The sequence below is a fragment of the Nicotiana tomentosiformis genome, unplaced genomic scaffold (genome assembly GCF_000390325.3).
Source record: "Nicotiana tomentosiformis unplaced genomic scaffold, ASM39032v3 Un00020, whole genome shotgun sequence".
NCBI classification, from domain to species: domain Eukaryota; kingdom Viridiplantae; phylum Streptophyta; class Magnoliopsida; order Solanales; family Solanaceae; genus Nicotiana; species Nicotiana tomentosiformis.
In genome coordinates, this window is record NW_027174579.1 from 400,736 (window position 1) to 424,125 (window position 23,390).

At 37.3% G+C, this 23,390-nt stretch overlaps 2 protein-coding genes across 2 annotated transcripts; both read left to right on the top strand.

Moving 5' to 3' along the window:
- The first annotated feature begins 15,362 nt into the window (after window positions 1-15,362).
- On the top strand, window positions 15,363-17,728 carry LOC138903837 (uncharacterized). Its single transcript, XM_070192415.1, has one exon. It carries the CDS (start codon window positions 15,445-15,447, stop codon window positions 17,230-17,232), a length of 1,788 nt encoding a protein of 595 aa, XP_070048516.1. The 5' UTR covers window positions 15,363-15,444; the 3' UTR covers window positions 17,233-17,728.
- A 2,703-nt stretch (window positions 17,729-20,431) lies between these two features.
- Window positions 20,432-22,433, top strand: LOC138903836 (uncharacterized). Its single transcript, XM_070192414.1, has one exon. The coding sequence runs from the start codon at window positions 20,432-20,434 to the stop codon at window positions 21,572-21,574; it is 1,143 nt and encodes a 380-aa protein (XP_070048515.1). The 3' UTR covers window positions 21,575-22,433.
- Window positions 22,434-23,390: the final 957 nt, after the last annotated feature.

Below are 23,390 nucleotides of genomic sequence, written 5' to 3' on the forward strand. Positions count from 1 at the left end.
CTGCTGCTCAAGCAGCGGCTGAGTTTGCAGAACATGCAAACCTAGCTGCTAGAGCTGTTGTAGAACTTTAAAGGCAATATTGTGTTGATAATGGTGGTTCATGCCACTTAGGTTTCAAGGATGAAAGGTTGGAACATGGGCAATCATTTCCTAGAGATGGTAATGGTAATTTTTCTGTTGGCAGGGCAGAATTGGAACATGAAATTTAAGGATGCTACCTCTGCTGCTCAAGCAGCGGCTCAGTTTGCAGAACATGCAAGCCTAGCTGCCAGAGCTGTTGGAGAACTTTCAAGGCAATATTGTGTTGATGATGGTGGTTCATGCCACTTAGGTTTCAAGGATGAAAGGTTGGAACATGGGCAATCATTTCCTGGAGATGGTAATGGTAAATTTGCTATTGGCAGGCAGAATTGGAACATGAAATTTAAGGATGCTACCTCTGCTGCTCAAGCAGCGGCTGAGTTTTCAAAACATGCAAGCCTAGTTGCCAGAGCTGTTGGAGAACTTTCAAGGCAATATTGTGTTGATGATGGTGGTTCATGCCACTTAGGTTTCAAGGATGAAAGGTTGGAACATGGGAAATCATTTCCTTGAGATGGTAATGGTAAATTTGCTATTGGCAGGCAGAATTGGAACATGAAATTTAAGAATTCTAACTCTGCTGCTCAAGCAGCGGCTGAGTTTGCAGAACTTGCAAGCTTAGCTGCCAGAGCTGTTGTAGAACTTTTAAGGCAATATTTTGTTGATGATGGTGGTTCATGCCATTTAGGTTTCAAGGATGAAAGGTTGGAACATGGGCAATCATTTCCTTCAGATGGTAATGGTAATTTTTCTATTGGCAGGCAGGGTTGGAACATGAAATTTAAGGATGCTACCTCTACTGCTCAAGCAGCGGCTGAGTTTGCAGAACATGCAAGCCTAGCTGCCAGAGCTGTTGGAGAACTTTCAAGGCAATTATGTGTTGATGATGGTGGTTCATGCCACTTAGGTTTCAAGGATGAAAGGTTGGAACATGGGCAATCATTTCCTTGAGATGGTAATGGTAATTTTTCTGTTGGCAGGCAGAATTGGAATATGAAATTTAAGGATGCTACCTCTGCTGCTCAGGTAGCGGCTGAGTTTGCAGAACATGCAAGCCTAGCTGCTAGAGCTGTTGTTGAACTTTCAAGGCAATATTGTGTTGATGATAGTGGTTCATGCCACTTAGGTTTCAAGGATGAAAGGTTAGAACATGGGCAATCATTTCCTTGAGATGGTAATGGTAATTTTTCTGTTGGCAGGCAGAATTGGAATATGAAATTTAAAGATGCTACCTCTGCTGCTCAAGCAGCGGATGAGTTTGCAGAACATGCAAGCATAGCTGCCAGAGCTATTGTAGAACTTTAAAGGAAATATTGTGTTGATGATGGTGGATCATGCCACTTAGGTTTCAAGGATGAAAGGTTGGAACATGGGCAATCATTTCCTAGAGATGGTAATGGTAAATTTGCTATTGGCAGGCAGAATTGGAACATGAAATTTAAGGATGCTACCTCTACTGCTCAAGCAGTGGCTGAGTTTGCAGAACATGCAAGCCTAGCTGCCAGAGCTGTTGGAGAACTTTCAAGGCAATATTGTGTTGATCATGGCGGTTCATGCCACTTATGTTTCAAGGATGAAAGGTTGGAACATGGGCAATCATTTCCTGGAGATGGTAATGGTAAATTTGCTGTTGGCAGGCAGAATTGGAAATGAAATTTAAGGATGCTACCTCTGCTGCTCAAGCAGCGGCTGAGTTTGCAGAACATGCAAGCCTAGCTGCTAGAGCTGTTGTAGAACTTTAAAGGAAATATTGTGTTGATGATGGTGGTTCATGCCACTTAGGTTTCAAGGATGAAAGGTTGGAACATGGGCAATCATTTCCTAGAGATGGTAATGGTAATTTTTCTGTTGGCGGGCAGAATTGGAACATGAAATTTAAGGATGCTACCTCTGCTGCTCAAGGAGCAGCTCAGTTTGCAGAACAAGCAAGCCTAGCTGCCAGAGCTATTGGAGAACTTTCAAGGCAATATTGTGTTGATGATGGTGGTTCATGCCACATATGTTTCAAGGATAAAAGGTTGGAATATGGGCAATCATTTCCTTGAGGTGGTAATGGTAATTTTTCTGTTGGCAGGCAAAATTGGAACATGAAAATTAAGGATGCTACCTCTGCTGCTCAAGTAGCGGCTGAGTTTACAGAACATGCAAGCCTAGCTACAAAAGCTATTGTAGAACTTTCAAGGCAATATTGTGTTGATGATGGTGGTTCATGCCACTTAGGTTTCAAGGATGAAAGGTTGGAACATGGGCAATCATTTCCTTGAGGTGGTAATGGTAATTTTTCTGTTGGCAGGCAGAATTGGAACATGAAAATTAAGGATGCTACCTCTGCTGCTCAAGCAAGGGCTGAGTTTGCATAACATGCAAGCCTAGCTGCCAGAGCTGTTGTAGAACTTTCAAGGCAATGTTGTGTTGATGATGGTGGTTCATGCCACTTAGGTTTCAAGGATGAAAGGTTGGAACATGGGCAATCATTTCCTGGAGATGATAATGGTAAATTTGCTATTGGCAGGCAGAATTGGAACATGAAATTTAAGGATGCTACCTCTGCTGCTCAAGCGGCGGCTGAGTTTGCAGAACATGCAAGCCTAGTTGTCAGAGCTGTTGGAGAACTTTCAAGGCAATATTGTGTTGATGATGGTGGTTCATGCCACTTAGGTTTCAAGGATGAAAGGTTGGAACATGGGAAATCATTTCCTTGAGATAGTAATGGAAAATTTGCTATTGGCAGGAAGAATTGGAACATGAAATTTAAGGATGCTACCTCTACTGCTCAAGCAGCGGCTGAGTTTGCAGAACATGCAAGCCTAGCTGCCAGAGCTGTTGGAGAACTTTCAAGGCAATATTGTATTGATGATGGTGGTTCATGCCACTTAGGTTTCAAGGATGAAAGGTTGGAACATGGGCAATCATTTCCTGGAGATGGTAATGGTAAATTTGCTGTTGGCAGGCAGAATTGGAAATGAAATTTAAGGATGCTACCTCTGCTGCTCAAGCAGCGGCTGAGTTTGCAGAACATGCAAGCCTAGCTGCTAGAGCTGTTGTAGAACTTTAAAGGCAATATTGTGTTGATGATGGTGGTTCATGCCACTTAGGTTTCAAGGATGAAAGGTTGGAACAAGGGCAATCATTTCCTAGAGATGGTAATGGTAATTTTTCTGTTGGCGGGCAGAATTGGAACATGAAATTTAAGGATGCTACCTCTGCTGCTCAAGCAGCGGCTGAGTTTGCAGAACATGCAAGCCTAGCTGCCAGAGCTGTTGGAGAACTTTAAAGGCAATATTTTGTTGATGATGGTGGTTCATGCCACTTAGGTTTCAAGGAAGAAAGGTTGGAACATGGGCAATCATTTCCTGGAGATGGTAACGGTAAATTTGCTATTGGCAGGCAGAATTGGAACATGAAATTTAAGGATGCTACCTCTGCTGCTCAAGCAGCGGCTGAGTTTGCAGAACATGCAAGCCTAGCTGCCAGAGCTGTTGGAGAACTTTCAAGGAAATATTGTGTTGATGATGTTGGTTCATGCCACTTAGGTTTCAAGGATGAAAGGTTGGAACATGGGCAATCATTTCCTTGAGATGGTAATGGTAAATTTTCTGTTGGCAGGTAGAATTGGAACGTGAAATTTAAGGTTGCTACCTCTGCTGCTCAGGCAGCGGTTGAGTTTGCAGAACATGCAAGCTTAGCTGCCAGAGCTGTTGTAGAACTTTTAAGGCAATATTTTGTTGATAATGGTGGTTCATGCCACTTAGGTTTCAAGGATGAAAGGTTGGAACATGGGCAATCATTTCCTTCAGATGGTAATGGTAATTTTTCTATTGGCAGGCAGAATTGGAACATGAAATTTAAAGATGCTACCTCTACTGCTCAAGCAGCGGCTGAGTTTGCAGAACATGCAAGCATAGCTGCCAGAGCTATTGTAGAACTTTAAAGGAAATATTGTGTTGATGATGGTGGTTCATGCCAATTAGGTTTCAAGGATGAAAGGTTGGAACATGGGCAATCATTTCCTGGAGATGGTAATGGTAAATTTGCTATTGGCAGGCAGAATTGGAACATGAAATTTAAGGATGATACCTCTACTGTTCAAGCAGCGGCTGCGTTTGCAGAACATCCAAGCTTAGCTGCCAGAGCTGTTGGATAACTTTCAAGGCAATATTATGTTGATGATGGTGGTTCATGCCACTTAGGTTTCAAGGATGAAAGGTTGGAACATGGGCAATCATTTCCTGGAGATGGTAATGGTAAATTTGCTGTTGGCAGGCAGAATTGGAAATGAAATTTAAGGATGCTATGTTGATGATGGTGGTTCATGCCACTTAGGTTTCAAGGATGAAAGGTTGGAACATGGGCAATCATTTACTAGAGATGGTAATGGTAATTTTTCTGTTGGCGGGCAGAATTGGAACATGAAATTTAAGGACGCTACCTCTGCTGCTCAAGCAGCGGCTCAGTTTGCAGAACATGCAAGCCTAGCTGCCAGAGCTGTTGGAGAACTTTCAAGGCAATATTGTGTTGATGATGGTGGTTCATGCCACTTAGGTTTCAAGGATGAAATGTTGGAACATGGGCAATCATTTCCTTGAGATGGTAATGGAAAATTTGCTATTGGCAGGCAGAATTGGAACATGAAATTTAAGGATGCTACCTCTGCTGCTCAAGCAGCGGCTGAGTTTGCAGAACATGCAAGCCTAGTTGCCAGAGCTGTTGGAGAACTTTCAAGGCAATATTGTGTTGATGATGGTGGTTCATGCCACTTAGGTTTCAAGGATGAAAGGTTGGAACATGGGAAATCATTTCCTTGAGATGGTAATGATAATTTTTCTGTTGGCAGGCAGAATTGGAACATGAAATTTAAGGATGCTACCTCTGCTGCTCAAGCAGCGACTGAGTTTGCAGAACATGCAAGCCTAGCTGCCAGAGATGTTGTAGAACTTTAAAGGCAATATTTTATTGATGATGGTGGTTCATGCCACATAGGTTTCAAGGATGAAAGGTTGGAACAAGGGCAATCATTTCCTTGAGATGGTAATGGTAATTTTTCCGTTGGCAGGCAGAATTTAACATGCAATTTAAGGATGCTACGTCGGCTACTCAAGCAGCGGCTGAGTTTGCACAACATGCAAGCCTAATTGCCTGAGCTGTTGTAGAACTTTCAAGGCAATATTGTTTTGTTGATGGTGGTTCATGTCACTTAGGTTTCAAGGATGAAAGGTTGGAACATGGGCAATCATTTCCTTGAGATGGTAATGGTAAATTAGCTGTTGGCAGGCAGAGTTGGAACATAAAATTTAAGGATGCTACCTCTACTGCTCAAGCAGCGGCTGAGTTTGCAGAACATGCAAGCCTAGCTGCCAGAGCTGTTGTAGAACTTTAAAGGAAATATTGTGTTGAAGATGGTGGTTCATGCCAATTAGGTTTCAAGGATGAAAGGTTGGAACATGGGCAATCATTTCCTGGAGATGGTAATGGTAAATTTGCTATTGGCAGGCAGAATTGGAACATGAAATTTAAGGATGCTACCTCTACTGCTCAAGCAACGGCTCAGTTTGCAGAACATGCAAGCCTAGTTGCCAGAGCTGTTGGAGAACTTTCAAGGCAATATTGTGTTGATGATGGTGGTTCATGCCACTTAGGTTTCAAGGATGAAAGGTTGGAACATGGGCAATCATTTCCTGGAGATGGTAATGGTAAATTTGCTATTGGCAGGCAGAATTGGAACATGAAATTTAAGGATGCTACCTCTGCTGCTCAAGCAGCGGCTGAGTTTGCAGAACATGCAAGCCTAGTTGCCAGAGCTGTTGGAGAACTTTCAAGGCAATATTGTGTTGATGATGGTGGTTCATGCCACTTAGGTTTCAAGGATGAAAGGTTGGAACATGGGAAATCATTTCCTTGAGATGGTAATGGTAAATTTGCTATTGGCAGGCAGAATTGGAACATGAAATTTAAGAATTCTAACTCTGCTGCTCAAGCAGTGGCTGAGTGTGCAGAACATGCAAGCTTAGCTGCCAGAGCTGTTGTAGAACTTTTAAGGCAATACTATGTTGATGGTGGTGGTTCATGCCACTTTGTTTTCAAGGATGAAAAGTAGGAACATGGGCAATCATTTCCTTGAGATGGTAATGATAATTTTTCTGTTGGCAGGCAGAATTGGAACATGAAATTTAAGGATGCTACCTCTGCTGCTCAAGCAGCGCCTCAGTTTGCAGAACATGCAAGCCTAGCTGCCAGAGCTGTTGTAGAACTTTAAAGGCAATATTTTGTTGATGATGGTGGTTCATGCCACTTAGGTTTCAAGGATGAAAGGTTGGAACATGGGAAATCATTTCCTTGAGATGGTAATGATAATTTTTCTGTTGGCAGGCAGAATTGGAACATGAAATTTAAGGATGCTACCTCTGCTGCTCAAGCAGCGACTGAGTTTGCAGAACATGCAAGCCTAGCTGCCAGAGCTGTTGTAGAACTTTAAAGGCAATATTTTGTTGATGATGGTGGTTCATGCCACATAGGTTTCAAGGATGAAAGGTTGGAACAAGGGCAATCATTTCCTTGAGATGGTAATGGTAATTTTTCCGTTGGCAGGCAGAATTTAACATGCAATTTAAGGATGCTACGTCTGCTACTCAAGCAGTGGCTGAGTTTGCAGAACATGCAAGCCTAATTGCCTGAGCTGTTGTAGAACTTTCAAGGCAATATTGTTTTTTTGATGGTGGTTCATGTCACTTAGGTTTCAAGGATGAAAGGTTGGAACATGGGCAATCATTTCCTTGAGATGGTAATGGTAAATTAGCTGTTGGCAGGCAGAGTTGGAACATAAAATTTAAGGATGCTACCTCTGCTGCTCAAGCAGCGGCTGAGTTTGCAGAACATGCAAGCCTAGCTGCCAGAGCTGTTGTAGAACTTTAAAGGAAATATTGTGTTGATGATGGTGGTTCATGCCAATTAGGTTTCAAGGATGAAAGGTTGGAACATGGGCAATCATTTCCTGGAGATGGTAATGGTAAATTTGCTATTGGCAGGCAGAATTGGAACATGAAATTTAAGGATGCTACCTCTACTGCTCAATCAACGGCTCAGTTTGCAGAACATGCAAGCCTAGCTGCCAGAGCTGTTGGAGAACTTTCAAGGCAATATTGTGTTGATGATGGTGGTTCATGCCACTTAGGTTTCAAGGATGAAAGGTTGGAACATGGGCAATCATTTCCTGGAGATGGTAATGGTAAATTTGCTATTGGCAGGCAGAATTGGAACATGAAATTTAAGGATGCTACCTCTGCTGCTCAAGCAGCGGCTGAGTTTGCAGAACATGCAAGCCTAGTTGCCAGAGCTGTTGGAGAACTTTCAAGGCAATATTGTGTTGATGATGGTGGTTCATGCCACTTAGGTTTCAAGGATGAAAGGTTGGAACATGGGAAATCATTTCCTTGAGATGGTAATGGTAAATTTGCTATTGGCAGGCAGAATTGGAACATGAAATTTAAGAATTCTAACTCTGCTGCTCAACCAGCGGCTGAGTTTGCAGAACATGCAAGCTTAGCTGCCAGAGCTGTTGTAGAACTTTTAAGGCAATACTATGTTGATGGTGGTGGTTCATGCCACTTTGTTTTCAAGGATGAAAAGTAGGAATATGGGCAATCATTTCCTTGAGATGGTTATGATAATTTTTCTGTTGGCAGGCAGAATTGGAACATGAAATTTAAGGATGCTACCTCTGCTGCTCAAGCAGCGACTGAGTTTGCAGAACATGCAAGCCTAGCTGCCAGAGCTGTTGTAGAACTTTAAAGGCAATATTTTGTTGATGATGGTGGTTCATGCCACTTAGGTTTCAAGGATGAAAGTTTGGAACGAGGGCAATCATTTCCTTGAGATGGTAATGGTAATTTTTTCGTTGGCAGGCAGAATTTAACATGCAATTTAAGGATGCTACGTCTGCTACTCAAGCAGCGGCTGAGTTTGCAGAACATGCAAGCCTAATTGCCTGAGCTGTTGTAGAACTTTCAAGGCAATATTGTTTTGTTGATGGTGGTTCATGTAACTTAGGTTTCAAGGATGAAAGGTTGGAACATGGGCAATCATTTCCTTGAGATGGTAATGGTAAATTAGCTGTTGGCAGGCAGAGTTGGAACATAAAATTTAAGGATGCTACCTCTGCTGCTCAAGCAGCGGCTGAGTTTGCAGAACATGCAAGCCCTAGCTGCCAGAGCTGTTGTAGAACTTTAAAGGCAATATTGTGTTGATCATGGTGGTTCATGCCACTTAGGTTTCAAGGAAGAAAGGTTGGAACATGGGCAATCATTTCCTCGAGATGGTAATGGTAATTTTTCTGTTGGCAGGCAGAATTAGAACATGAAATTTAAGGATGCTACCTCTATTGCTCAAGCAGCGGCTGAGTTTGCAGAACATACAAGCCTAGCTGCCTGAGCTGTTGTAGAACTTTCAAGGCAATATTGTGTTGATGATAGTGGTTCATGCCACTTAGGTTTCAAGGATGAAAGGTTGGAACATGGGCAATCATTTCCTTGAGATGGTAATGATAATTTTTCTGTTGGCAGACATAATTGGAACATGAAATTTAAGGATGCTACCTCTGCTGCTCAAGCAGCGACTGAGTTTGCAGAACATGCAAGCCTAGCTGCCAGAGCTATTGTAGAACTTTAAAGGCAATATTGTGTTGATGATGGTGGTTCATGCCACTTAGGTTTCAAGGATGAAAGGTTGGAACATGGGCAATCATTTCCTGGAGATGGTAATGGTAAATTTGCTATTGGCAGGCAGAATTGGAACATGAAATTTAAGGATGCTACCTCTGCTGCTCAAGCAGCGGCTGAGTTTGTAGAACATGCAAGCCTAGCTGCCAGAGCTGTTGTAGAACTTTAAAGGCAATATTGTGTTGATGATGGAGGTTCATGCCACTTAGGTTTCAAGGATGAAAGGTTGGAACATGGGCAATCATTTCCTCGAGATGGTAATGGTAATTTTTCTGTTGGCGGGCAGTATTGGAACATGATATTTAAGGATGCTACCTCTGCTGCTCAAGCAGCGGCTTAGTTTGCAGAACATGCAACCCTAGCTGCTAGAGCTATTGTAGAACTTTCAAGGCAATATTTTGTTGATGATGCTGGTTCATGCCACTTAGTTTTCAAGGATGAAAGGTTGGAACATGGGAAATCATTTCCTTGAGATGGTAATGGTAATTTTTCTATTGGCAGGCAGAGTTGGAACATTAAATTTAAGGATGCTAACTCTACTGCTCAAGCAGCGGCTGAGTTTGCAGAACATGCAAGCCTAGCTGCCAGAGCAGTTGTAGAACTTTAAAGGCAATATTTTGTTGATGATGGAGGTTCATGCCACTTAGGTTTCAAGGATGAAAGGTTGGAACATGGGCAATCATTTTCTCGAGATGGTAATGGTAATTTTTCTGTTGGCGGGCAGAATTGGAACATGAAATTTAAGGATGCTACCTCTGCTGCTCAAGCAGCGGCTCAGTTTGCAGAACATGCAAGCCTAGCTGCTAGTGCTGTTGTAGAACTTTAAAGGCAATATTTTGTTGATGATGGAGGTTCATGCCACTTAGGTTTCAAGGATGAAAGGTTGGAACATGGGCAATTATTTCCTCGAGATGGTAATGGTAATTTTTCTGTTGGCGGGCAGAATTGGAACATGAAATTTAAGGATGCTACCTCTGCTGCTCAAGCAGCGGCTCAGTTTGCAGAACATGCAACCCTAGCTGCTAGAGCTATTGTAGAACTTTCAAGGCAATATTTTGTTGATGATGGTGGTTCATGCCACTTAGTTTTCAAGGATGAAAGGTTGGAACATGGGCAATCATTTCCTTGAGATGGTAATGGTAATTTTTCTATTGGCGGGCAGAGTTGGAACATGAAATTTAAGGATGTTACCTCTGCTGCTCAAGCAGCGGCTGAGTTTGCAGAACATGCAAGCCTAGCTGCTAGTGCTGTTGTAGAACTTTAAAGGCAATATTTTGTTGATGATGGAGGTTCATGCCACTTAGGTTTCAAGGATGAAAGGTTGGAACATGGGCAATTATTTCCTCGAGATGGTAATGGTAATTTTTCTATTGGCGGGCAGAGTTGGAACATGAAATTTAAGGATGCTACCTCTGCTGCTCAAGCAGCGGCTGAGTTTGCAGAACATGTAAGCCTAGCTGCCAGAGCTGTTGTAGAACTTTAAAGGCAATATTTTGTTGATGATGGAGGTTCATGCCACTTAGGTTTCAAGGATGAGAGGTTGGAACAAGGGCAATCATTTCCTCGAGATGGTAATGGTAATTTTTCTGTTGGCGGGCAGAATTGGAACATGAAATTTAAGGATGCTACCTCTGCTGCTCAAGCAGCGGCTCAGTTTGCAGAACATGCAACCCTAGCTGCTAGAGCTATTGTAGAAATTTCAAGGCAATATTTTGTTGATGATGGTGGTTCATGCCACTTAGTTTTCAAGGATGAAAGGTTGGAACATGGGCAATCATTTCCTTGAGATGGTAATGGCAATTTTTCTATTGGCGGGCAGAGTTGGAACGTAAAATTTAAGGATGCTACCTCTGCTACTCAAGCAGCGGCTGAGTTTGCAGAACTTGCAAGCCTAGCTGCTAGAGCTATTGTAGAACTTTCAAGGCAATATTTTGTTGATGATGGTGGTTCATGCCACTTAGGTTTCAAGGATGAAAGGTTGGAACATGGGCAATCATTTCCTCGAGATGGTAATGGTAATTTTTCTGTTGGCGGGCAGAATTGGAACATGAAATTTAAGGATGCTACCTCTGCTGCTCAAGCAGCGGCTCAGTTTGCAGAACATGCAACCCTAGCTGCTAGAGCTATTGTAGAAATTTCAAGGCAATATTTTGTTGATAATGGTGGTTCATGCCACTTAGTTTTCAAGGATGAAAGGTTGGAACATGGGCAATCATTTCCTTGAGATGGTAATGGCAATTTTTCTATTGGCGGGCAGAGTTGGAACATAAAATTTAAGGATGCTACCTCTGCTACTCAAGCAGCGGCTGAGTTTGCAGAACATGCAAGCCTAGCTGCCAGAGCTGTTGTAGAACTTTAAAGGCAATATTTTGTTGATGATGGAGGTTCATGCCACTTAGGTTTCAAGGATGAAAGGTTGGAACATGGGCAATAATTTCCTCGAGATGGTCATGGTAATTTTTCTGTTGGCGGGCAGAATTGGAACATGAAATTTAAGGATGCTACCTCTGCTGCTCAAGCAGCGGCTCAGTTTGCAGAACATGCAACCCTAGCTGCTAGAGCTATTGTAGAACTTTCAAGGCAATATTTTGTTGATGATGGTGGTTCATGCCACTTAGTTTTCTAGGATGAAAGGTTGGAACATGGGCAATCATTTCCTTGAGATGGTAATGGTAATTTTTCTATTTGCAGGCAGAGTTGGAACATGAAATTTAAGGATGCTACCTCTACTGCTCAAGCAGCGGCTGAGTTTGCAGAACATGCAAGCCTAGCTGCCAGAGCTGTTGTAGAACTTTAAAGGCAATATTTTGTTGATGATGGTGGTTCATGCCACTTAGGTTTCAAGGATGAAAGGTTGGAACATCGGCAATCATTTCCTTAAGATGGTAATGGTAATTTTTCTGTTGGCAGGCAGAATTGGAGCATGAAATTTAAGGATGCTACCTCTGCTGCTCAAGCAGCGGCTCAGTTTGCAGAACATGCAAGCCTAGCTGCCAGAGCTGTTGGAGAACTTTCAAGGCAATATTGTTTTGATGATGGTGGTTCATGCCACTTAGGTTTCAAGGATGAAAGGTTGGAACATGGGCAATAATTTCCTCGAGATGGTCATGGTAATTTTTCTGTTGGCGGGCAGAATTGGAACATGAAATTTAAGGATGCTACCTCTGCTGCTCAAGCAGCGGCTCAGTTTGCAGAACATGCAACCCTAGCTGCTAGAGCTATTGTAGAACTTTCAAGGCAATATTTTGTTGATGATGGTGGTTCATGCCACTTAGTTTTCTAGGATGAAAGGTTGGAACATGGGCAATCATTTCCTTGAGATGGTAATGGTAATTTTTCTATTTGCAGGCAGAGTTGGAACATGAAATTTAAGGATGCTACCTCTACTGCTCAAGCAGCGGCTGAGTTTGCAGAACATGCAAGCCTAGCTGCCAGAGCTGTTGTAGAACTTTAAAGGCAATATTTTGTTGATGATGGTGGTTCATGCCACTTAGGTTTCAAGGATGAAAGGTTGGAACATCGGCAATCATTTCCTTAAGATGGTAATGGTAATTTTTCTGTTGGCAGGCAGAATTGGAGCATGAAATTTAAGGATGCTACCTCTGCTGCTCAAGCAGCGGCTCAGTTTGCAGAACATGCAAGCCTAGCTGCCAGAGCTGTTGGAGAACTTTCAAGGCAATATTGTGTTGATGATGGTGGTTCATGCCACTTAGGTTTCAAGGATGAAAGGTTGGAACATGGGTAATCATTTCCTTGAGATGGTAATGGTAATTTTTCTGTTGGCGGGCAGAATTGGAACATGAAATTTAAGGATGCTACCTCTGCTGCTCAAGCAGTGGCTCAGCTTGCAGAACATGCAACCCTAGCTGCTAGAGCTATTGTAGAAATTTCAAGGCAATATTTTGTTGATGATGGTGGTTCATGCCACTTAGTTTTCTAGGATGAAAGGTTGGAACATGGGCAATCATTTCCTTGAGATGGTAATGGTAATTTTTCTATTGGCCGGCAGAGTTGGAACATGAAATTTAAGGATGCTACCTCTGCTGCTCAAGCAGCGGCTGAGTTTGCAGAACATGCAAGCCTAGCTGCCAGAGCTGTTGTAGAACTTTAAAGGCAATATTTTGTTGATGATGGAGGTTCATGCCACTTAGGTTTCAAGGATGAAAGGTTGGAACATGGGCAATCATTTCCTCGAGATGGTAATGGTAATTTTTCTGTTGGCGGGCAGAATTGGAACATGAAATTTAAGGATGCTACCTCTGCTGCTCAAGCAGCGGCTCTGTTTGCAGAACATGCAACCCTAGCTGCTAGAGCTATTGTAGAACTTTCAAGGCAATATTTTGTTGATGATGGTGGTTCATGCCACTTAGTTTTCAAGGATGAAAGGTTGGAACATGGGCAATCATTTCCTTGAGATGGTAATGGCAATTTTTCTATTTGCGGGCAGAGTTGGAACATGAAATTTAAGGATGCTACCTCTGCTACTCAAGCAGCGGCTGAGTTTGCAGAACATGCAAGCCTAGCTGCCAGAGCTGTTGTAGAACTTTAAAGGCAATATTGTGTTGATGATGGTGGTTCATGCCACTTAGGTATCAAGGATGAAAGGTTGGAACATGGGCAATCATTTCCTAGAGATGGTAATGGTAATTTTTCTGTTGGCGGGCAAAATTGGAACATGAAATTTAAGGATGCTACCTCTGCTGCTCAAGCAGTGGCTCAGTTTACAGAACATGCAACCCTAGCTGCTAGAGCTATTGTAGAAATTTCAAGGCAATATTTTGTTGATGATGGTGGTTCATGCCACTTAGTTTTCAAGGATGAAAGGTTGGAACATGGGCAATCATTTCCTTGAGATGGTAATGGTAATTTTTCTATTGGCAGGCAGAGTTGGAACATGAAATTTAAGGATGCTACCTCTACTGCTCAAGCAACGGCTGAGTTTGCGGAAAATGCAAGCCTAGCTGCTAGAGCTGTTGTAGAACTTTAAAGGCAATATTGTGTTGATGATGGTGGTTCATGCCACTTAGTTTTCAAGGATGAAAGGTGGGAACATGGGCAATCATTTCCTTGAGATGGTAATGGTAATTTTTCTATTGGCGGGCAGAGTTGGAACATGAAATTTAAGGATGCTACCTCTGCTGCTCAAGCAGCGGCTGAGTTTGCAGAACATGCAAGCCTAGCTGCCAGAGCTGTTGTAGAACTTTAAAGGCAATATTTTGTTGATGATGGAGGTTCATGCCACTTAGGTTTCAAGGATGAAAGGTTGAAACATGGGCAATCATTTCCTCGAGATGGTAATGGTAATTTTTCTGTTGGCGGGCAGAATTGGAACATGAAATTTAAGGATGCTAACTCTACTGCTCAAGCAGCGGCTGAGTTTGCAGAACCTGCAAGCCTAGCTGCCAGAGCAGTTGTAGAACTTTAAAGGCAATATTTTGTTGATGATGGAGGTTCATGCCACTTAGGTTTCAAGGATGAAAGGTTAGAACATGGGCAATCATTTCCTCGAGATGGTAATGGTAATTTTTCTGTTGGCGGGTAGAATTGGAACTTGAAATTTAAGGATGCTACCTCTGCTGCTCAAGCAGCGGCTGAGTTTGCAGAACATGCAAGCCTAGCTGCTAGAGCTATTGTAGAACTTTCAAGGCAATATTTTGTTGATGATGGTGGTTCATGCCACTTAGGGTTCAAGGATGAAAGGTTGGAACATGGGCAATCATTTCCTTGAGATGGTAATGGTAATTTTTCTATTGGCAGGCAGAGTTGGAACATGAAATTTAAGGATGCTACCTCTACTGCTCAAGCAGCGGCTGAGTTTGCAGAAAATGCAAGCCTAGCTGCTAGAGCTGTTGTAGAACTTTAAAGGCAATATTGTGTTGATGATGGTGGTTCATGCCACTTAGTTTTCAAGGATGAAAGGTTGGAACATGGGCAATCATTTCCTTGAGATGGTAATGGTAATTTTTCTATTGGCGTGCAGAGTTGGAACATGAAATTTAAGGATGCTACCTCTGCTGCTCAAGCAGCGGCTGAGTTTGCAGAACATGCAAGCCTAGCTGCCAGAGCTGTTGTAGAACTTTAAAGGCAATATTTTGTTGATGATGGAGGTTCATGCCACTTAGGTTTCAAGGATGAAAGGTTGGAACATGGGCAATCATTTCCTCGAGATGGTAATGGTAATTTTTCTGTTGGCGGGCAGAATTGGAACATGAAATTTAAGGATGCTACCTCTGCTGCTCAAGCAGCGGCTCAGTTTGCAGAACATGCAACCCTAGCTGCTAGAGCTATTGTAGAACTTTCAAGGCAATATTTTGTTGATGATGGTGGTTCATGCCACTTAGTTTTCTAGGATGAAAGGTTGGAACATGGGCAATCATTTCCTTGAGATGGTAATGGTAATTTTTCTATTCGCAGGCAGAGTTGGAACATGAAATTTAAGGATGCTACCTCTACTGCTCAACACTATACCAATTATAATTGATAAAAATAATAAAAAATTAACAAGTAAAAATCCTAAAAAAGAAAAGAAAACAATAACAAAATTACAGGAATTATATAAAGAATATAAAACCACGAAAAAGGACAAATTAATAAACAAAATGTCAAAACTAGAATATAAGTATATCTTACAACTTAAGATTAAACATAAAATATGAATAAAGAAGAATTTGCGGTAGACGAAAAAACATACGAAAATTTGGATGGATTAAAAATAAAAATAATAACTTCAAATATAGGAAGAAGATATAAGAAAGTAGGAGAAAACATATATTTAATGTTAGAAAAAGAAACTGCAAGATTAGAAGATAGTTTAACAGCAATGACAAGAATAATAAAAGAAAATGAAGAAATTGATAGGAAAAATGAAATTGAAAAAATTAGGCAACAAGCTAAAAAAGAATTACAGCAAGTGGAAGAAAACAAAAACACCAGGATAATGGAATTAGAAAAAGAATTAGCAATATTAAAAGAATTGTATGAAAACAAACAGAGAGAAAGAGAAAAGAAAAAAGAATTAGAGCAAGAAGAAAGATTGAAGGAAGAAATAGAAAAATTTAGGGAAAAATTAAAAGAGGACATAGAAGTAAAACTTGAAGAAATAAATGAAACTAATAATGAAAATGAACAGAATACAGAAAGTTCAGAAGATTCAGAAATAAGTGAAACATATACAGAACTTATAACTAAAACAAATAACATAATAAATCCAGAAATATATGCCGGAGATATAAGCGAAAAACCAAGTACATCAAAAGAAAGAAAATACAAACAAACAATACCAACATATTACAATAATAATTATGAACGAAGTGACAGAAGTAAAGTATTATGGGATAAAAGATTAAACAGAAAATGGACACCAAAAACAATAAATGAACAATATAACTTTTTGGACTTAGATTGCGTAGAAGACGTTAATAAAATAATACAACTATGGGTAGGATATATATCAAAACAATTAATAGATAATAAAATACCAATTCCAGAAGCACCAGGATATATAGAAAGGACAATAATAGGAACAGTAAAATTATGGATACAAAATCTAAATGATGAAAGTATAAAAGCATTAAGAAGTAATAAAAAATTCGATGGTGAATCAGCTACAACAACTATAGACATATTAATAAAATATGAATTAGCTATAAGAAATGAATTTAGTAGTATGACAACAGAAATAGAAGAGCAACAAAAAGAAAAAACAGTAAGTAGAAATCTAATGAACAAACTAGCTATATGTAACATGTGTTACATAGACGAATATACGTGTGCATTTAAAGAATATTACTATAAAGGAACATATAGTGTTGAAGAAGGAAAAGAAATCAGAAAAATATACTTTACAAAATTACCAGAACCTTTTAGTTCTAAAATAATAAGAGATTGGGAAAAAGCAGGATTAGAAGATACCTTAGGAGCTAGAATTAGATATTTAAAGAATTGGTTTATAGAATTATGTGAAAAACATAAAGAAGAAATTAAAATGGAAAAAACACTGATAAAAAACCTTACATGTTGTAAAATTAAAACTGCACCCCAGTTTGGATGTACAGATAATTATTATAAAAAGAAAAATTATAAAAGAAAATATAAAAAATATAGAAGAAATAAGTTAAAATATAAGTATAAAAACCCGAGGAAAAGATATTATATAAAAGATTACAAAAGAAAAAGACCATATAGAATTAAGAAAAAATTATCCGAATGTACTTGTTACAATTGTGGAAAATTAGGACACCTAGCCAAAGATTGTAAATTACCTAGAGACCCTAAAAAGAAACAAATAACAGAAATTAACACTGATAATGAAGAATACATGCAACTAGACTATATAGATTATGAATTAGATAGTGAAGATAGTATTTATGAATTAGAACCTGAATTAGAAACAGAAATAGAATCAGAAAAAGAACTATCAGATATAGAGGAAAATGACTGAAAACGATATACAAATAATAAGCAGAGAAGAATATAAGGATGAAGAATCAAGTGAACAAAAAGTAATATTTGATAATGATATTTTTGAAAAAATAAAAGGAAAAGATTTAGATTTAAGCATCGGTAAAATATTAGAAGTACCAACAATAAAAAACTGGTTCAAAATTAAAAAAGAAGAATATTATGTAATAAGTCAAAAAGAACATATAATAGATTGTAAATATACTAGAGGAAAAGCTAAAATACCTATAATAAATAAAAGAACAATAAATAAAGAAATTCAGAATATAAAAGCAAAAAATCCGATCAAATATGTACACTTAGGAGGAACAGAAATACTTATAAAAGCCTGTTTTAGAGAAGGGATAGATACACCAATAGAAATATATTTAGCAGATGATAGAATAGTACAACCTATAGAAAAGAGTATAATTTGTGCAATAAAAGGAAATTTGATATACCAAAAATTTAAATTTATAATTAGTGCTAACTATACAGTAGCATTAAAAGATGCTAATATAGATAAATCACTAGTATTGTACTGGAAAATGTCAGGAATAGAGCTGGCACCAGGAAGTAAAATATTTACAGCAAAATGTAAAAATTTATATATATTAACAACCAATCACAAAATAACAGCACGAAATAAGATTGAAAAAATAAAGATAGAAAACCCATTTGATAGTATAATATCAGTCATAGACAATAATGATTATAGTTACAAAGATATAGATATGGAAGGAGATTTAGAAATAGTAAGAGAAAGACTAAGCACATCTAAAAGAATAAATTATGAATCCCCACAAACTACATCTTCAAGAGCAAGTACCTCGAGAAGATTAGAATATACAAACCCACAAAGATTAATAAAAGAACCGGAGTTACACAACTATTATATAACAGGAGTAATAGATCAAAGAAAATACCTAATAATGATAAATACTGGACAAGAAGACAATTATATAACTAAAGAACTAGTTAAAGAAAGTGAAATAATAACTACAGAAACAATATGCCCAGGATTACCTAAAAATTTGGTAGGAACAGAAGAAATAACAAAGAAGGAACTAATTATTGGAGGAATCCCAGTAGAAATAGAATTTAATATTTACCAAGGAAATGAAAATATTACCTTAGGAATAAAATGGTTAGAAACAGTTAAACCATATAACCTAGGAGATAGACATCTTATAATAACATATAAAAATAAGAAAATAACAATTGAAAGAACCTTAACATGACAAAAATATATATACTAGCAAAAATAATAATAGAAGGATATTACAGCAGATATTATACACCCATGATAGATACAGGAGCAGGAGTAAATGTATGCAGACATAACTGTTTACCTGAAGATAAATGGGAAAAATTATTAACACCTATTGTGGTAACAGGATTTAACAATGAAGGAAGCTTGATAACGCAAAAAGCAAAAAATATAAAAATATAAATATGGGATAAAATACTAACTATGGATGAAATATATAGTTATGAATTTACAAATAAAGATATATTAATAGAAATGCCCTTTTTAGATAAATTATACCCACATATAATAACAAAAACTCATTGGTGGTTTACTACACCATGCAAACAAAAAATAGGAGCAAAAAGAGTAAGAAATAAAATAAGAAAAACAACACCGTGGATTAAAGGAAGTGAAAAGGTAACCCAAAAATTAGAAAATGAAAAAATAAATGAGCAACAAATAGAATTAATAATATTTGCTATAAATAAGATAAAAATAATTCAAGACAAATTAGAATCATTATATAATGAAAATCCCCTTCAAGGATGGGATAAACATAAAACGAAAGTAAAAATAGAATTAATAGATGAAAATAGTATAATAACACAGAAACCATTAAAATATAATTTTAATGATCTAGAAGAATTCAAAATGCATATAAAAGAACTATTAAAAAATAATTATATACAGGAAAGTAATAGTAAACATAATAGCCCAGCATTTATAGTAAATAAACATAATGAGCAAAAAAGAGGTAAAAGTAGAATGGTAATAGATTATAGGAATTTAAATGCAAAAACAAAAACATATAATTACCCGATACCAAATAAAATATTAAAAATAAGGCAAGTACAAGGATATAATTACTTCAGTAAATTCGATTGTAAATCAGGATTTTATCACCTAAAATTAGAAGAAGAATCTAAAAAATTAACAGCTTTTACAGTACCACAAGGATTTTATGAATGGAACGTTTTACCATTTGGATATAAAAATGCACCAGGAAGATACCAACATTTTATGGATAGCTATTTTAATCAATTAGAAAACTGTATAATCTACATAGACGATATACTACTATACTCAAGGACACAAGATCAACATATAAAATTATTAGAAAAATTCATACATATAATAGAATCCTCAGGAATTAGCCTTAGTAAAAATAAGGCAGAAATACTTAAAAATCAGGTGGAATTCTTAGGAATTCAAATAGATAAAAATGGAATTAAAATGCAAACACATATAGTACAAAAAATAATAAATTTAAATGAAACCCTAGATACAAAAAAGAAATTACAATCATTCTTAGGATTAGTTAACCAAGTTAGAGAATATATACCTAAATTGGCAGAAAATTTAAAACCTTTACAGAAAAAATTAAAGAAAGATATAGAATATCACTTTGATGAAAAAGACAAAACATATATACAAAAAATAAAAGATATGTGTAAAAAATTACCAAAACTATATTTTCCAGATGAAAATAGAGAATTTATATATATAGTAGAGACAGACTCAAGTAACCATAGTTATGGAGGAGTACTTAAATACAAATATAAGGATGAAAAAATAGAACATCACTGTAGATATTATTCAGGATCATTTACGGAACCACAGTTAAAATGGGAAATAAATAGAAAAGAATTATTAGCTTTATATAAGTGTTTATTATCGTTTGAACCATATATAGTATATAACAAATTTATTGTTAGAACAGATAACACACAAGTTAAATGGTGGATAACCAAAAAGGTACAAGACTCAGTTACAACGAAAGAAATACGAAGACTCGTATTAAATATACTAAATTTCACATTTACAATAGAAATAATTCCTACTGACAAGAATGTGATTGCAGATTACTTATCAAGACAAAAGTACACAAACAAATGAAGAAGAAACTACACAAGACCTATTTTCAATACTTACTACACTATCACTACAAATGACGGAAGTAGAAAAGAGGTTGCAGATTATAGAAGCAAAAAACCTAAGCCAGCAGCATGGCTCAAAACATGCGGAACTAAGCCAGCAGCATGGCTCAAAACATGCGGACCTAGGAGGTGACGTTGGGAAACACCTAAAAACCCAAAACCTACAAACTAACACTATTTTACATACAGCTGCAGGTACATCAACATCAGCAATAAGAAAAGGAAAACATACAAATACAAATATGAACGCCATGTTCAACAAGCCATATACCCCAAAATCCCAAAATCCTTTGACACCATCACCACAAACAACTAGCTATAGAGAAAGCTTAAACCAGGAAAAACAAACCTACGATTATATTACCAACAGCTATATACAAAATATCCACAAGATTCAAACCTTTTTAAACCTAAATCCGAGATCAAAAACAATCCAAAACCCAAAAACAGACTATATAACACAACCATTACAAGGATACAACCGACTGATTGCCCAACCAGGGACGAATGCAAATTTAGTTAAAACATGTTACAATTACGGACTATTAAGTACAGTGTACACACAAACCGGACAAGAAATAGCTACAATACCAGAGCTATATAGTGCCTTTACTACCTACAAGAGAATCACCAAAGGAGACCTATTTTATATAAAATTTTATGTAGCACCAGCAGAGATACTCTATAACGAGATAAAACCAATAATCCAAGTTATTAAATTAGGACTAACTAGAGAAATGATTATCCCAGAAAATGTACAAATACAACCAGAAATACCCAAACCTGATATACCAGCATTCTACTCAAACAAAAGAATTATAGGACTATCAACCATTCTAAGTGAACTAGTCAACAATTATGTAGAAGAAAAACCTATTTGGGGATACCAATCCCGAGAACACACGATGATCTACACCCATTCAAAAAACCTAAGGGAAAACGACATGGAAGAGATACGGAGATGGATTAAAACATTAATCCAACCAGAAGAAGCACCCATTACAAGAGCTATTAGAGGAGAATTTATTTCTCAAAACTTAATGACAAGATACTGCAAACAAATTAGTCCAATCTACTCAGAGCACATATGTTCGAAATGTCAAGGAGAGAAAAACATAGTTCCAGAAATCAAATTTGAAGAAGAAGAAAACTAAAAAGATACGCAACAAAATATCAAGAAAGAGACAAAGGAATCTTACAACAAAAGCTACAAGACAAAAACAAAAGGACAGCTAGCAGGATCGGCAGGACCCAAGAAGAAGCAGAAAATGACATAAAGAAAAAAGCTATGTAATTATTAAAGCAACTTTTGACTTTATGTAAATTATTTTCCGTCTTTTAGTTTTTAAGTTGTTGTTGTGAGTCCCACTTTATCACTACCACTGTCAGTGGAAAAACTGTTGGGAACGCGTCTTTTACTTTAATTTTAGACCGTCCAAGTGTAAAGTTAGGAGGACGATGTTTGGATTAGTTTCCGTTATAAATAGACAGCCCTTAAGGCTTAGAGGGACACACCTTACCTTACCCCTTTCACATCCTTCTGAAAAAACTCTCTTGTAACCTCTCTTGTAAAAATCTATTCAGTGAAATAAATTAACATCTTTAATCTATGGAGCAATCCAAACCTATGAAAGAAGAAATCCCCGATATACAGTATCAAGTAAGTTTTTTTTTTAAAATATGTATAGCTAAATACATATATTCCTGAAATCTCTAGATTATCATAATTGTTATCATGTTATAACTGTTATTTAGAATAATTTTAGTAAGTTTGCCATGAATAATTATGCTGAGAGTAGTTTAAGCCCAGACTATGCCATCCTAAGGGTGAAACCAGTAAGGCAGAAGGCCGTGGTAGGGAAGTAACCAGAGTTGAGGCGCTGTTAGGGTAAAACGATTGAAGCAAAAAATCATGGTAGTGACTAAAAGAATTGTTCTTAATAACTTGTTATAGGATGACGATAAACATGATAAACGAAGAGATTAAAGGAATATTTTTAGCCAAAACATCAAACAAAAATGGATCATCCTTACATCTTAGATAACACTGATGAATATAAAATAACCATTTTACACATACTTAGATCACTAAATAATGATATCAAAAATATAATATTTGACAAATTACTTATGAACGAAATACTAGAACTAATGACCCAACAATGGTATGATTTAGCAGAATTATCTGACTTAGAAGAAGAGAATACAATAAGCCTATCTGAATTTGATATACTTACAGAGGATATATATTCAGACTAGATGAACCTAACAGAAACCCGAAAAATAATAGAATTACAAGAACATAGATTACATCAAAATATGCAATTATATCAAGAATCTAAAGATCTAATCTTTTTAGAACATATAAGAGATAATATAAAACAATTAAAAGAACTACATAATAAGGATAAACTAGAAAAACTAAATATAAACAAATTAATAACATTCTTCCAACTCCAAAAAATTAATATAAACGAATATATAGAAACAGGAGAAATAGAATATGTAGAATATATAACAAATTGTAAAATAGAAATATCAAAATTAGAATCTATAATAAGAGAATATTATGATTAAGCATGATAAATCAAGAATATTTACCATACTGGATAGAAATTACGGAAAAAATAGAAGCTTTAGAACAACAACTAAAATTAACAATCAATACTTACTTAATAACAAAGGATATAAACCTTCTGATAAATATACAACAAGACATAACGGAAATATTAAAAATAAAACCGTTACAAACAGAATATTACAATAAAATATTTACAATATAAAAATAGTCATAAATACAACAAATCCACTAAAGACTAAACAAAAATATAATCTGAACCACTTTTAAAGAATGATAGAAAAATACAGAATAACTACTTACATGACAAAAAGAATGCTAGAAAAATATAAAATACTAGTCCTATATTTTATCAAAGAATTAAAACCTACTGACATAAAAATAGATATTTG